General features: G+C 39.7%; 1 protein-coding gene across 1 annotated transcript; it reads right to left on the minus strand.

Moving 5' to 3' along the window:
• On the minus strand, positions 6,249–13,583 carry LOC107615470. Its single transcript, XM_021112539.1, has 3 exons — positions 13,484–13,583; positions 6,578–7,068; positions 6,249–6,533 (listed from the first exon to the last, which is right to left on the minus strand). Exons 1-3 carry the CDS (start codon positions 13,581–13,583, stop codon positions 6,249–6,251), a joined length of 876 nt encoding a protein of 291 aa, XP_020968198.1.

The following is a 15,157-nucleotide window of genomic DNA, read 5'->3' on the forward strand; positions in this document are numbered from 1 at the left end:
TATTCTTTCAAGTGCATATTGTAACATCCTAATTACCCTAAACCTTACCTCGCATTGTAAAGCAAAGGTTAACCAAAGGTTACGACAATTCTAAAAGCGCATACATATTTATATAGAAGGAAATTAATATATTCTATAAGCCCAATAAAGAATTAAGTTCAAAAACAGATTTTGAAAAACGCAAACGTACTCACGAAGCTATATTAAACGAAGCACAAAATATACGTACGGATATCAAGGTATATGTATATATATCAAAAGATAACAATATAGAGATCTAGCTGCTGCTCGCGGAGTTTAAGCCGGCTAGTTACAAATACACATACAGAGTTTAGACAGTTAAAACAGCTTATACAAACTTCCTCTCAAAGTAAGTCTCTAGGCAAAATAAATACAAAAGTGAGAGATCTTAAACAAAATAATAAAAAATATTTCAAAACAAGATAGCAATCCTCCGCTCTGTCACCACCAAGCAACTCATCGAGGTGGGTTGCGACCTGCATCTGAAAAACAAGAACAGAATATGATATGAGAACCAGAGGTTCTCAGTATGGTAACAGTGCCCAGTGATGTAAGATATAAGACTCCGGGACGCCAGAGGCAATCCTAGAACTTCATATCTATCACAAGATTCAAATTAAAACATAACTAAAACATTAAAACATCACTTAAAACCATAATGATAAAGGGTAATCTAACTTAGTGGATTTCTAAACTAACAACTCTCCACTGTCCCACAGCCTTCACCAACCTATCCTCCATGCGATTCCATCGCCACCGCCTTCCGAACCTCCTCAATAATAGTAAAATACACAATTAATACAATGCAAGGAAAACACAAGTATAAGTATGTATATAAACTAATTCAATTAGGCAATTAGGCATGTTATACAATTAGGCATACAATTCAAGTCGGCAAAGCAAGCAAGCAGATAAAAATGCACATGATGAATGCCTGTCCTATTGGTTGTGATATCACATTGTCGGTTTAACTGCCAACCCGACACATCTCCATGGAGATGTCGCCCTTCGGTCTCATAATGGGAACCCCCGAGATATCGTGCTCGGATCACGGTCCAGGATGTCAGTGCCTGCACACTATAGTGATTCCGAAGGGATGCGAGCGGGATACTCTTGCCACAGACCTTACATCTCAGCGTAAGTGGGATAAACCTACCGTCCTTACGCCGCCGCCGCCGCGACCTCGACAGGCGGGATTAACCTACCGTCCTTGCCAGGCGCATAGCGTCTCAACAATCTCATTAAAATATTTCATCAGTGGTTTTAAAAAATTATTTCATTCAGAACTCATTAGTTCACCACTTTCACAATTCATTCCGAATTCATGAGTTCACCACTTTCACAATTCATTCAGAACTCATCAGTTCACCACTTTCACAATTCCTTATCAATAATCACCAATACCATACGCCGCCTTCTCACTCAACCAAAACCATCCTCAGTATTCAAGAAACCTAAGCCTCATTCACTAACTTTTTACCAGAATCAGAATTACCGAATTAGATTGCCTAGGACCTTTTCCATATTTTGACACCCAAAAATAAGCCAAAGAGTCTTATATAAGTGTCACGGAAGTTTACAAGCTTGCTGGGAAGCTGAAACAGTTAAAAACAAAGTTTTTATTGAAAAACAGGGCAGTGTGCGTACACATAGGGTTGAGCGTACGCACGCCCATAGAAATTTTCAAGAAGTGTGCGTACGCATAGAGGTGTGTACGCACAGTAAGTAAAAATTTTCATTTTGCTAATACGCACGAGGCGTGCGAACGCCCTCAACAGAATGCACATTCCATCGTGTGCGTACGCACAAGGCTGTGCGTGCGCACAGCTTGCAAAACTTTGTAGGTTGTGTGTGCGCACAGAGCGTGCTAGCGCTCCCAACAGTAGGCCTCCCCCTGTGTGTGCGTGCACACACAAACCAGAAATCACAAATTCTGCAGCATTCACAGAATTCAGATTTCAGACACCAACTTTCAATAATCATATCTTTCTCTACAAAATTTAGATTTCTACCTAATTGATACGGTTTTAAAGCTCTTTGAATTATCTTTGATTTGATATAAAATTTATTCCATTTCAAAAACGGTAGCTCAAGATATGATCCGTCAAAGTTCACCAAAATCTATTTTTTACCAAAGATCACTAAATTCTCAAATCCTTAGAGTTCATAATCAAAACCAACTTAAAATCACACCAAACTCCAATTTACCTCATAACTTACCCTTTGTGTCATAAATCACCATTTACACCAATTTCCCTTCACATTACATATTCCTCAACATCAATTATCAATTATTTCACACTATAACATTTCTCAACCAACACAATCATCCATCATCATTATATCACCAACAATCATCATGATCAATCTCAATCTCAATCTTCAACACCATTTTATCAACATCAACATCACAATTCATCAAAACTACCCAAAATCATCAAATCATCATACATGATCATACAACAATTTCAACAATCAATTTAATTCAATCCTATCCTATAGGTCACTAGCCTAAGTGTCCATAAATATTATATATTACATAGAGAAAACCGAAACCATACCTTGGCTGATTTCCAATATGCACTAAATCACCAAATTGACCTCCACCAAGTTTCCACAAGCTCTCTTAGACTCAATCAAGCCACCAAGTCCACTTTCAAGTCACCAACATTCTCCATATAACACCAATTCAAGCTATATACACATAATTCATAGCTAATCAACCTAGGGTTTATCATAATCACAATTTCACAAGGGTCGAGAATAAACTCACCTTATCCAAGATTAATTGGGTCAAACCCAATAAGAACCAAAGGCTAGAGTGTACCTAAACTTCCAAAATCACAAAATTTTACTCAATACAAAACCCAAAAACTCGAAATTCTTAGGGCAGGAAACTGGACAGGAAATTTCGAGAAGCTTACCACAAGGATTAGCAAGAAGTGACGGACTCGACGAGAGCTTTGCGTAGCCGCTGACGGCACGCGAATCGGAGCACGTAGTTCGAGTTTTGGTCAATTGAGTGATGAGATGAATAATGTTTCTTGTAAACCCCCACTCTCTTCTCACTTCAGCAGCTCTCCCTCTCTTGAAAGTAGAAAATGAGCTGAAGTGTGTGCATTTAAGTGCTTATATATGTTAGACTTGGCCCAACTTGGGCCCAGTCCAACCCGTTAGCGTTTTTGGTTCGTTTGGCCCAATTTCGGGCCAAACCTTTAAAATTAACGTCCGATTTTTTACTTTAAATATTTTCCTAAGGTTTTCTACTGTTTTTAATTATTTTCGTACAGTATCAGACAGACTTAAACCGGTTTTGCTAGTTCATCTACCGGTTCAAGTTTTTATGCGATTTTTCGCAAAAAATTACATTTTCCAACTCAGAAAAATATATTGAGTCTAGATATCATATTTAAATTCTCTAATTCACAATCTAAATTTTTGGATCCTATTTTGGGCAATTAATTTAATTAATTAAGCGATTAATTAATCGCGGTTCTTACATTCTCCCCGCCAAATAAGAAATTTTGTCTCCAAAATTTAGTGATTACCTGAGAATAGCTCGGGATAATCCTTCTGCATCTCAGACTCCAATTCCCAAGTATGCTCTTCCACTCCTGCTCTCTTCCAAGCAACTTTAACTAATGAAACTTCATTTTCTCGCAGTTTCTTCACACTAGTGTCATCAATCCGCACTGGTGTTACTTGAAAAGTCAAGTTCTCCCTCAACTCGACCGACTCGGGCTCTAACACATGAGCCACATCCGGCATGTACTTACGGAGTTGTGACACGTAGAATACGTCATGCAAGTTAGACAAGTGTGGCGGCAAAGCTACTTGATATGTCATCGGCCCGAATCACCTCAGAATCTCAAATGGTCCAATGAACCACGGATTCAACTTCTTTGTTTTGATTGCTCTTCGGAGCCCACTTGTCAGGGTAACCCTCAGAAATACATGCTCTCGCACTTCAAATTCCAACGGTTTCTTTCTCTGATCCGCATAACTCTTCTGTCGGCTCTGTGCAGTTAAAATCCTTGCTCGAATCTTCTTAATCTTCTTAGTAGTCTCGGCTACCGAATTAGGACCTAAAACACTTGCTTCACCGGCTTCATACCAACACAGTGGAGACTGGCACCTCAGTCAATACAAAGCCTCATACGGAGCCATCCCAATGCTCGTATGAAAGCTGTTGTTGTATGCAAACTCCACTAATGGCATGTAACGGTCCCAACTTCCTAGTTGATCCAAGACACACACCCTTAGCATATCTTTCAACGTCTGAATAGTCCTTTCCGACTGTCCATCCATTTGCGGATGATATGCTGTGCTGAGACATAGCCTCGTACCGAAAGCTCTTTGAAAAGCTCCCCAAAACCTTGATGTGAATCGGGGATCCCGGTCCGAAACTATGCTCGATGGCACACCGTGCAATCTTACTATCTCCTAGATATACAACCTCGCCAACTCCTCCAAAGAATAGTTTACTCGGATAGATAGGAAATGAGCGGACTTGGTTAAGCGATCCACGATCACCCAAACGGCATTAAATCACGACCTAGTCCTTGGTAAACCGGTCACAAAGTTCATCGCAATTCCTTCCCACTTCCACTGAGGAATCTCAAGTGGCTATAACATTCCCGACAGTTTTTTATGCTTTATCTTCACCTTTTGCCACGTCAGACACGCACTTAGCTACAATTGTAGCTACGTCATTCTTCATACCAGCCCACCAGAACATCTTCTTTAAATCATAGTACATCTTCGTACTTCCTGGATGATAGAAAAGCCGCTATTGTAAGCTTCCGACAACAACTCTTGTCTTAAACTTCCGACATCCGGCACACAAATTCTCCCTTTATACCTCCACAATCCTTCATCATCTTTAGTGAATTTTGCATGCCTCTTCTTACCAACTGGTTGAAATAATCATTGAAGTCCTTGCTCATTTTGCTGAGCCCTCTGAATCTCTGACTTAAAGGTACTTGAAATCTACAACTGATTCAAACAAGCTCTTCCGGCAACTTCACTAATATCCAACTTGAGATCTACAAACTTATCCACTAACTCTTCTTACTTGATCCTCATCCAAACAATTGTCAAAGACTTCCGACTCAATGCATCCGCCACCACGTTCGCCTTTTCGGGGTGATAACTTAATTCAAAATCATAATCCTTCAGAAGCTCCATCCACCTCCTTTGATGCATATTGAGCTATTTCTGATCAAAGATGTACTTGAGACTCTTGTGATCAGAAAAGACGCTAAACCTTACTCCGTACAAGTGGTGCCTTCAAATCTTCAATGCAAACACAATCGCCGCCAATTTCAAGTCATGAGTTGGGTAATTTACCTCATGCGGTCTCAACTGACGCGATGTGTAAGCCACCACGTTTCGGTGTTGCATCAACACGCAACCTAAACCCTTTAAAGAAGCATCACAGTATACTTCAAATGGTTCATGTGGTTCCGGCAAAATCAGAATAGGCGCTGAAGTTAACTTTTGTTTCAAGGTCTGAAAACTCTCCTCACATTCCGACATCCACACAAACAGCACCTCCTTCCGGGTTAACTTGGTCATCGGTAATGCAATCCGGGAAAATCCCTCAATGAATCTCCGGTAATATCCGGCTAAGTCCAAGAAACTTCTAACCTCTGTTACCATAGTCGGTCTCTCCCATTCCATCACCGCCTCCACTTTTGAAGGATCTACAACTATTCCTCCTTTGCTCACCACGTGACCTAAGAACTTCACTTCTTCCTTCCAAAACTCGTATTTAGACAACTTAGCATACAATTTTCGCTCCTTCAGGATTTGCAACACAATTCTCAAGTGTTCCTCGTGCTCCTTCGCCGTCTTAGAATAAACTAAGATGTCGTCTATGAAAACCACAATAAATTTGTCCAAAAAGGGACGAAATACTCTGTTAATGTAATCCATGAACACAGCAGGGGCAATCGTCAACCCAAAGGACATCACCGTAAACTTGTAGTGCCATAGCACGTCCTAAACGCAGTTTTTGGAATGTCATCCTCCTTCACCCTTATCTGATGATAACCGGATCTTAAGTCAATATTAGAAAACACTCCAGCTCCTTGCAGTTGATCTATTAAGTCATCTATCCTTGGCATCGGGCACTTGTTCTTCACAGTCACTCTATTTAACTGCCGGTAATCCACGCAAAGTCGCATTCCTCCGTCCTTCTTCTTCACCAATAAAGCTGGCGCTCCCTATGGAGATACACTCGGTTGAATGAACCTCTTGTTCAGAAGCTCTTCCAACCGAGCCTTTAGTTCGGCCAGCTCTATCGGAGCCATTCGATACGGCGCAATCAACACTGGTCCGGCTACCAACACCAAGTCAATCTCAAATTCAATTTCCCTTTGAGGTGGGAATTCAGGAATATCTTCCCGGAATACTTCTGGAAAGTCTCTAACTACCAAAATCTGATATAAGTTCTGTGCGTCACCCAAAGCATTAGCAGCCAACAATATATAACCCTGACACTCTTCCCACTGCAGTTCACCATTACAGAGTTAAGGTAATAACCCTCGGCTACCACTGCTCCTCCTTCTCCTTCCAGCATAAACTGAATAGATCGCTCAAAGCAATCCAACAAAACTCGATTCTTGGACATCCAGTCAAACCTCAAAATCATCTCCAACCCAACCATTGGCAAACAAATTAAGTCATGGATAAATTCTCTATTCTCAAGCTTGAAACCTACTTGCCTACAACCTGACTTAGTCATAACTGTCTGATACGGGGTATGCACATGTAAATCAAATGCTAACTCTGACACCTTCAATCCTAATTCCTCAACCTTATCAAATGAAATAAAAGAATACGAAGCTCCAGTATCATATAATGCAACTAATGTTTTATCACCAATTAAGCATATACCTCCCATCAGAGGATCCGCCTTCGCCGCATCCTGGGCGTTTACAGCAAACACCCGACCTTGTTGGTTCTGGCCCGCATTCTGAGTCTTCTTCCCACAAGTACAATCTCTCTCAATGTGACCAGGCAATCCCCAGTTGAAGCAACCACCTATATCAATATTGCAAGAGTCATTCAGATGAAAATGCCCACAACGATCACAAGTTAAACCCGGGAAAGCCTTACTCTGATTACCTCTCCCTCTCGCCTGGTGGTACTGATCAAAAGTGGGCCTGCTAACATTGCCTTGACCTTGAGGCACATGTCCTCCTCTCTTGAAGCTTTAGGCTCTTGGTTGAAAGTACTTTCTGCGCCCACGGTTAGTGTTTCCTCCACGAGTGTCCCTTGACGAAGCTACCTTCTTTGCACACTCCTCAACCACTCTCGCTTTATTTACCAGTTCTAAAAAGATTCGGATCTCAAGAGGAGCCACAGCAGTCATAATAGCTTCCTGGTGCACAAAATTGTGATCTCAAGTAACGGCGCCAAAAACTCTGTACGCACGTCTTAATAAATCATTTTTCATTCACAACTTCGATACAACTAACCAGCAAGTGCACTGGGTCGTCCAAGTAATAAAACCTTACGTGAGTAAGGGTCGATCCCACGGAGATTGTTGGTATGAAGCAAGCTATGGTCATCTTGTAAATCAAGATGAGTGGGACTTGTAGCTTTTTGCCTCTTGAATAGTTTTGACATCTCACTTTATCCATTGAGGTTCAGAATGATTGGCATCTATAGGGCTCTCTTGTTTGCTCCATCCTTTTCTTAGTGATGGGCTTCTCTTCCTCAATCGGAATGTCTCCTTCTATGTCAATCCCAGCCGAATTGCATAGATGGCAAATGAGGTGAGGACAAGCTAACCTTACCATAGTGGAGGACTTGTCAGCCACCTTGTAGAGTTCTTGAGGTATAATCTCATGAACCTCCACCTCTTCTCCAATCATGATGCTATGGATCATGATGGCCCGGTCTATAGTAACTTCAGACCGGTTACTAGTGGGAATGATTGAGCGTTGAAGGAACTCCAACCATCCTCTAGCTACAAGCTTAAGGTCCAGTCTTCTCAGTTGAACCGGTTTGCCTTTTGAGTCAACCTTCCATTGAGCTCCTTCCACACATATGTCCATGAGGACTTGGTCCAACCTTTGATCAAAGTTGACTCTCCTTGTGTAGGGGCGTGCATTCTCTTCCATCATTGGTAAATTGAACGCCAACCTTACATTTTTCGGACTAAAATCTAAGTAATTCCCCCGAACCATGGTGAGATAATTCTTTGGGTTCGGGTTCTTACTTTGATCATAGTTCCTTGTGATCCATGCATTAGCATAGAACTCTTGAACCATTAGAATTCCGACTTGTTGGATGGGGTTTGTTAGAACTTCCCAACCTCTTCTATGGATCTCATGTCGATGTGTTTCGGCCAAGAAGGGGAAGAGAGGGTTGTGTTGTGTGAATTTGAAGAAGAATGGAGGGCTTTATATAGGGAAGGGAGGGGGGTAAGGTTCGGCCATATGGGTGGGTTTGGGTGGGAAATTGATTTTGAATTTTGAAGGTAGGTGGAGTTTATGAGGTAGGTTTATGGGGAAGAGTGGATGGATGTGAGTGATGAAGTGGTGATAGGGAAGAGAGATTGAGGTGATTGGTGAAGAGTTTTGGGGAAGAGTGTTTATTGGGAAGAGAGGATGAACATTGAGAAGAGGGAAGAGAGTGAGTAGTGGTAGGTGGGGATCCTATGGGGTCCACAGATCCTGAGGTGTCAAGGAATTGCATCCATGCACCAATTAGGCATGTAAAATGCCTTTGCATGCAATTCTGGCGTTTAAACGCCGAACTGATGCTTATTCTGGGCGTTCAACGCCCAGATGCAGCATATTTCTGGCGTTGAACGCCAGCCAGATGCTTGTTTCTGGCCTCTTCTTCAGAAGGCGCCTCTTGAGTACTGTTGGATGCGGCTTGCATTCCATTCAGACTCTGAGAAATCATATTGACTTTCTGAGTCAATATTTTGTTTTGAGCCAATATGGCATTCAGAGTATCAATTTCAAGAACTCCCTTCTTCTGAGGCGTCCCATTACTCACAGGGTTCCTCTCAGAAGTGTACATGAACTGGTTATTAGCAACCATGTCAATGAGTTCTTGAGCTTCTGCAGGCGTTTTCTTTAGGTGAATGGATCCACCTGCAGAAGTATCCAATGACATTTTAGCTAATTCAGATAAACCATCATAGAATATATCCAGGATGGTCCATTCTGAAAGCATGTCAGAAGGACACTTTTTGGTCAATTGCTTGTATCTCTCCCAAGCTTCATAGAGGGATCCACCTTCTTTTTGTCTGAAGGTTTGAACATCCACTCTAAGCTTGCTCAGCTTTTGAGGAGGAAAGAACTTGGCTAAGAAAGCCTTGACCAGCTTATCCCAAGAGTTCAGGCTATCCTTAGGTTGAGAGTCCAACCATATTCTAGCTCTGTCTCTTACAGCAAAAGGGAAAAGCATGAGCCTGTAGACTTTAGGATCTACTCCATTAGTCTTAACAGTATCACAGATCTGCAAAAATTCAGTTAAGAACTGAAAAGGATCTTCAGATGGAAGTCCATGAAACTTGCAGTTCTGCTGCATAAGAGAAACTAATTGAGGTTTCAGCTCAAAGTTGTTTGCTCCAATGGTGAGGATGGAGATGCTTCTTCCATGTAAATTGGAATTAGATGCAGTAAAGTCACCAAGCATCCTCCTTGCATTATTATTATTTTTGGCTGCCATCTCCTCTTCCTGTTCGAAAATTTCTGAAAGGTGCTTGCTGGATTGTTGTAATTTAGCTTCTCTTAGTTTCCTCTTCAGAGTCCTTTCAGGTTCTGGATCTGCTTCAACAAGAGTATTATTGTTCTTGCTCCTGCTCATATGAAAAAGAGGGAACAAAAGTATTATTGTCCTTGCTCCTGCTCATATGAAAAAGAGGGAACAAAAAAATAATAATAATAGGATCCTTTTTACCACAGTATAGAGGTCCCTGTGTGGGTAGAAGAAAAGAAGAAGAAAAGAATGTAATGTAAGGAAAGAAACACAAGGGTGAGGAGAGCAGAGATGTGAGATGAAGAGAAGTGTTAGTAGATGAATAAATAAATAGAATGAGATGAGAGAGAGAGAGGATTTTCGAAAATAATTTTTGAAAAAGGTTAGTAATTTTTGAAAATTAAAATAGAAAATTAAAATAATTAGTTAATTAAAAAGAAATTTTGAAAAAGAGGGAGATATTTTCGAAAATTAGAGAGAGAGAGTTAGTTAGGTAGTTTTGAAAAAGATAAGAAACAAACAAAAAGTTAGTTAGTTAGTTGAAACAAATTTTGAAAATCAATTTTGAAAAGATAAGAAGATAAGAAGTTAGAAAAGATATTTTAAAATCAAATTTTTGAAAAAGATATGATTTTGAAAAAGATAAGATAAAAAGATATTTTTGAAAAGATATGATTGAAATTAGTTTTGCAAAAGATTTGATTTTTAAAATCACAATTAATGACTTAATTCACAAGAAATCACAAAATATGATTCTAGAACTTAAAGTTTGAATCTTTCTTAACAAGTAAGTAACAAACTTGAAATTTTTGAATCAAAACATTAATTGATGATGTTATTTTCGAAAATTATGTGATAAAGATAAGAAAAATGAAAAAGATTTGATTTTTGAAAAAGATTTTGGAAAGATAAGATTTTTAAATTGAAAATTTGATTTGACTCATAAAAACAACTAGATTTTAAAATTTTTTGAAAAAGTCAAATATAATTTTCGAAATTTTAAGAGAGAAAAAAGGGAAAGATATTTTTTTGATTTTTTTTGAATTTTTATGATGAGAGAGAAAAACATAAAAATGATGCAATGCATGAAAATTTTTAGATCAAAACAATGAATGCATGCAAGAATGCTATGAATGTCAAGATGAACACCAAGAACACTTTGAATGTCAAGATGAACATCAAGACTTATTTTTGAAAATTTTTATATGCAAAGAAAACATGCAAGACACCAAACTTAGAAATCTTTCATGTTCAGACACTATGAATGCAAAAATGCACATGAAAAACAAGAAAAGATGCAAAACAAGAAAACATCAAGATCAAACAAGAAGACTTACCAAGAACAACTTGAAGATCATGAAAAACACTATGAATGCATGATTTTTTCGAAAAATGCAAGATGAGTATGCAACTGACACCAAACTTAAAAATTGACTCAAGACTCAAACAAGAAACACAAAATATTTTTGATTTTTATGATTTTATAAATTTTTTTTTTTTGGATTTTTTCGAAAATTATATATGAAAAAGAAAAATAAGGATTCCAAAATTTTTTATATGAATTCCAGGAATCTTTGTACTCTTAGTCTAAAGCTCCAATCTGAGGGTTAGGCATGCCTTAATAGCCAGCCAAGCTTTAGTATGTAACTCAGACATGCCACAGCTGACATTCCAATTAACTTGCCTCTATGCTGATGGTTGGAAGCCCTTATCCAAAAGAATTAGACATGGCTTTACAGCCAGCCAGGCTTCAACATGCTTCATGAAACTCTAGAATTCATTCTTAAAAATTTTGAAGAACAATATATTTTTGAAAAGATTTATAATTTTTTTTTTCGAAAATAAAGGAAAAATTTTTGAAGATTTTTGAAAAATTTTCAAAAATAAAACAAAAAGAAAATTACCTAATCTGAGCAACAAGATGAACCGTCAGTTGTCCAAACTCGAACAATCCCCGGCAACGGCACCAAAAACTTGGTGCACGAAATTGTGATCTCAGGTAACGGCGCCAAAAAATCTGTACGCACGTCTTAATAAATCATTTTTCATTCACAACTTCGATATAACTAACCAGTAAGTGCACTGGGTCGTCCAAGTAATAAAACCTTACGTGAGTAAGGGTCGATCCCACGGAGATTGTTGGTATGAAGCAAGCTATGGTCATCTTGTAAATCTCAGTCAGGAGGATAATAATAGATTATGGAGTTTTCGAAAATAATATTAATTAAACAGAAAATAAAGATAGAAATACTTATGTATATCATTGGTGAGAATTTCAGATAAGCGTATAGAGATGCTTTCGTCCCTCTGAATCTCTGCTTTCCTGCTGTCTTCATCCAATCAGTCCTACTCCTTTCCATGGCTGGCTTTATGTAAGGACATCACCATTGTCAATGGCTACTTTTCATCCTCTCTGGAAAATGGTCTGATGTGCTGTCACTGCATGGCTAATCGTCTGGAGGCATCACCGTGGTCAATGGCTGCATCCTATCCTCTTGTGAAAATGGTCCAAATGCTCTATCACAGCATGGCTAATCATCTGAGGTTCTCGATCATACTGGAATAGGATTCACCCTCCTTTTGCATCTGTCACTACGCCCAATCCCAAGATGTCTAATACAATAGTAAAAAGTTCTATTTATAATAAACTAGCTACTAGGGTTTACAGAAGTAAGTAATTGATGCATAAATCCACTTCTGGGGCCCGCTTGGTGTGTGCTTGGGCTGAGCTTGAATGTCACACGTGCAGAGGTTCTTTCTGAAGTTGAACGCCAGGTTGTAACGTGTTTCTGGCGTTCAACTCTGGTTTGTGACGTGTTTTTGGCGTTTAACTCCAGACAGCAGCGTAGAACTGGCGTTCAATGCCCTTTTACGTCGTCTAAACTCGGCCAAAGTATGGACTATTATATATTGCTGGAAAGCCCTGGATGTCTAATTTCCAACGCAATTGGAAGCGCACCATTTTGAGTTCTGTAGCTCCAGAAAATCCACTTTGAGTGCAAGGAGGTCAGAATCCAACAGCATCAGTAGTCCTTCTTCAACCTCTGAATCTGATTTTTGCTCAAGTCCCTCAATTTCAGCCAGAAAATACCTGAAATTATAGAAAAACACACAAACTCATAGTAAAGTCCAGAAATGTGAATTTAACATAAAAACTAATGAAAACATCCCTAAAAGTAACTAGATCCTACTAAAAACAATGCCAAAAAGCGTATAAATTATCCGCTCATCACATCCCTCTAGCCTCCTTGGTACTTAATACACTTCCAGCTCTCATAGGTCTCTGGGGCACCTTGACACACCCTAGAGAACCTACAGAGCTCCTCAAATCGGCTAGTGTAGTCCGCCACAGTCAAAGAGCCTTGCTTCAGCTGCATAAGCTCCAATTCTCTCGCCTCTCTGTCTGTTTCAGAAAAATATTTCTTGTAGAAGGCTGTCTGGAATACATCCCAAGGAATCTCTGCATTCGAAAGTTGTATCAACTGGCACTCTCCTTTCCACCAATGTTGCACCTCTCCTAACAATTGATAGACCGCGAACTCTACATACTGATTAGCCGGGACATGCTAAGCTTGTAGTGCGCATTCCATAGCTCGAAACCAATTGTCCGCTTCAGTCGGGTTGTTCGAACCTCTGAAAGTCGGTGGGTGAACTTTTAGAAATGAAGCCAACGTCATCGGGGCGCCTCCCAAGTCATTATCATTTTCTTCCCCATTATTATTCTAGTTTCCATCACCATTTCCGTTTTCATCTGGTTGACCTAACCTCTGCACAGCTTGCAGAGTCGCAGCAGCATTCGCCTCCATGGTATTCGCAAGATTAGGCATTGCCGCCATGAACTCGGCATGGTTATCGGCCGGTTGTTCATTTCCAATCTCTCATTGTGAACGCGTATGACCTCGTCCGCGAGTAGCCATTAGGGTTCCTGTCTACACCAAATAATCGATATCAAGGTGATCAGTCTCAATATCAAAAGCCTAGTGCTTCAATTATCCCAAAAAGACACTCACAAACAAGCATGCTATGCAATATCAATGAGATAACCTAAATAGCATCAAGGAAAAAGACATAAAGTATGTAATGAAGCACAATCAGTCCATCCCCCAGGTGGTAGTGAAAATAAAGACAAGCCCAAGTCTTTCATCTCAAGCAAAAAGTCTTCCAAGAAGCAACACAAGGTACCAACGGGCTGAACTTGAGAAGAACCCGATCCAAGCCCAAATTGCTTTTCAATTCCCTCCATCTTGCCTTACCAGAAGCAACGTTCCTCTCCTCTCTAATCAAGTCAAATCAAAGCTTCAAAAAAGTAAGAAAGAGAAAGAGAGAAAAAGCTTCTTCCCTAAGCTAGTAACCAAAGAAGCAAGAGAGAGAAAGTTTAAGCTTGAAACACAGAAGCTAAAACAGAAAATCCAAACCAAATCAAGCTTAAGTTAAAGGTAATCCATCTCATCTTGCATGCATCAGATCTTCTTCTCTTCTTCTCAACTCTCTGCTCTATCCGAAAATAGCATTCAAGGGAAAGTTGGTCTCTGCCCTATTCTGCTTCACATCTACGGTCACAAGTGATACTTGGGGACCAAGTAGTTTCTCAATGGCTAAGATCAAGTTGACCATGAGAATATTTCTATGGTTACTGCTTTGTGGCTTTCGGCCAAGATGAAGGAGTCAGAAGCAAAGTTTCTACTTTAAGGTTTAATGTGAAAAAGTGAATCTGTGGGTTGGTGAAGCTCAAGGCTCAAGGTGTTGACCTTGGAAGAAGAACCCAGCAACATGCAAGGAGATAAATGAAGCTTGCTGTTCATTCAGAAGGCAAGGAGAGAAAACCAGAGTTTGAGAGTTGTGTTCTGAAAAGAAGTTCCTCTACTTGGATAATGCTTTCTTTCAAAGAAGCATTCAGCCAATACTGAAGAACTGCATCTGAGGTTTGCAAATCTGGTTTTGCACATAGCAAAGAGGCTGCTGATGAAGTCAATCTCCTTCATGTTTTACTGATTGTAATGTACTTTTCTAAGTTTATCTTTCTGTAATTTCTTGAGAGAAAAGGCATTGTGAGAAAGGTTAAGAAAAAGCCATGAGTGAAAAAAAAAGGCTGAGAGATACACTTGAGAGAAAAGCCTAGAGTTATTTTCTGATTTCTTTAGGTTGATTAAGTGTCTTGTATCTTGTACCTGTAAGGTATCCCTTCCTTAGTTGGGTTAGCACTAAGGGTGATTAGTTAGGTATTAGCATAGCCAATGTCAAGTTAGGTTAGAACTTGAGTGTGAAAGGATTGGGTCAATCCTGTGTTATTGGTGTATGTAATACTGTTAACTATAGTGAAATTCTTCCATAGTTGTGGAGGAGACTGGACGTAGGTTGCATAGCACAAGGCAACCGAACCAGGATACATGCTGGTGTTAGCTTTTCTCTT

This window comes from Arachis ipaensis, chromosome B01, assembly GCF_000816755.2.
Source record: "Arachis ipaensis cultivar K30076 chromosome B01, Araip1.1, whole genome shotgun sequence".
Lineage (NCBI taxonomy): Eukaryota > Viridiplantae > Streptophyta > Magnoliopsida > Fabales > Fabaceae > Arachis > Arachis ipaensis.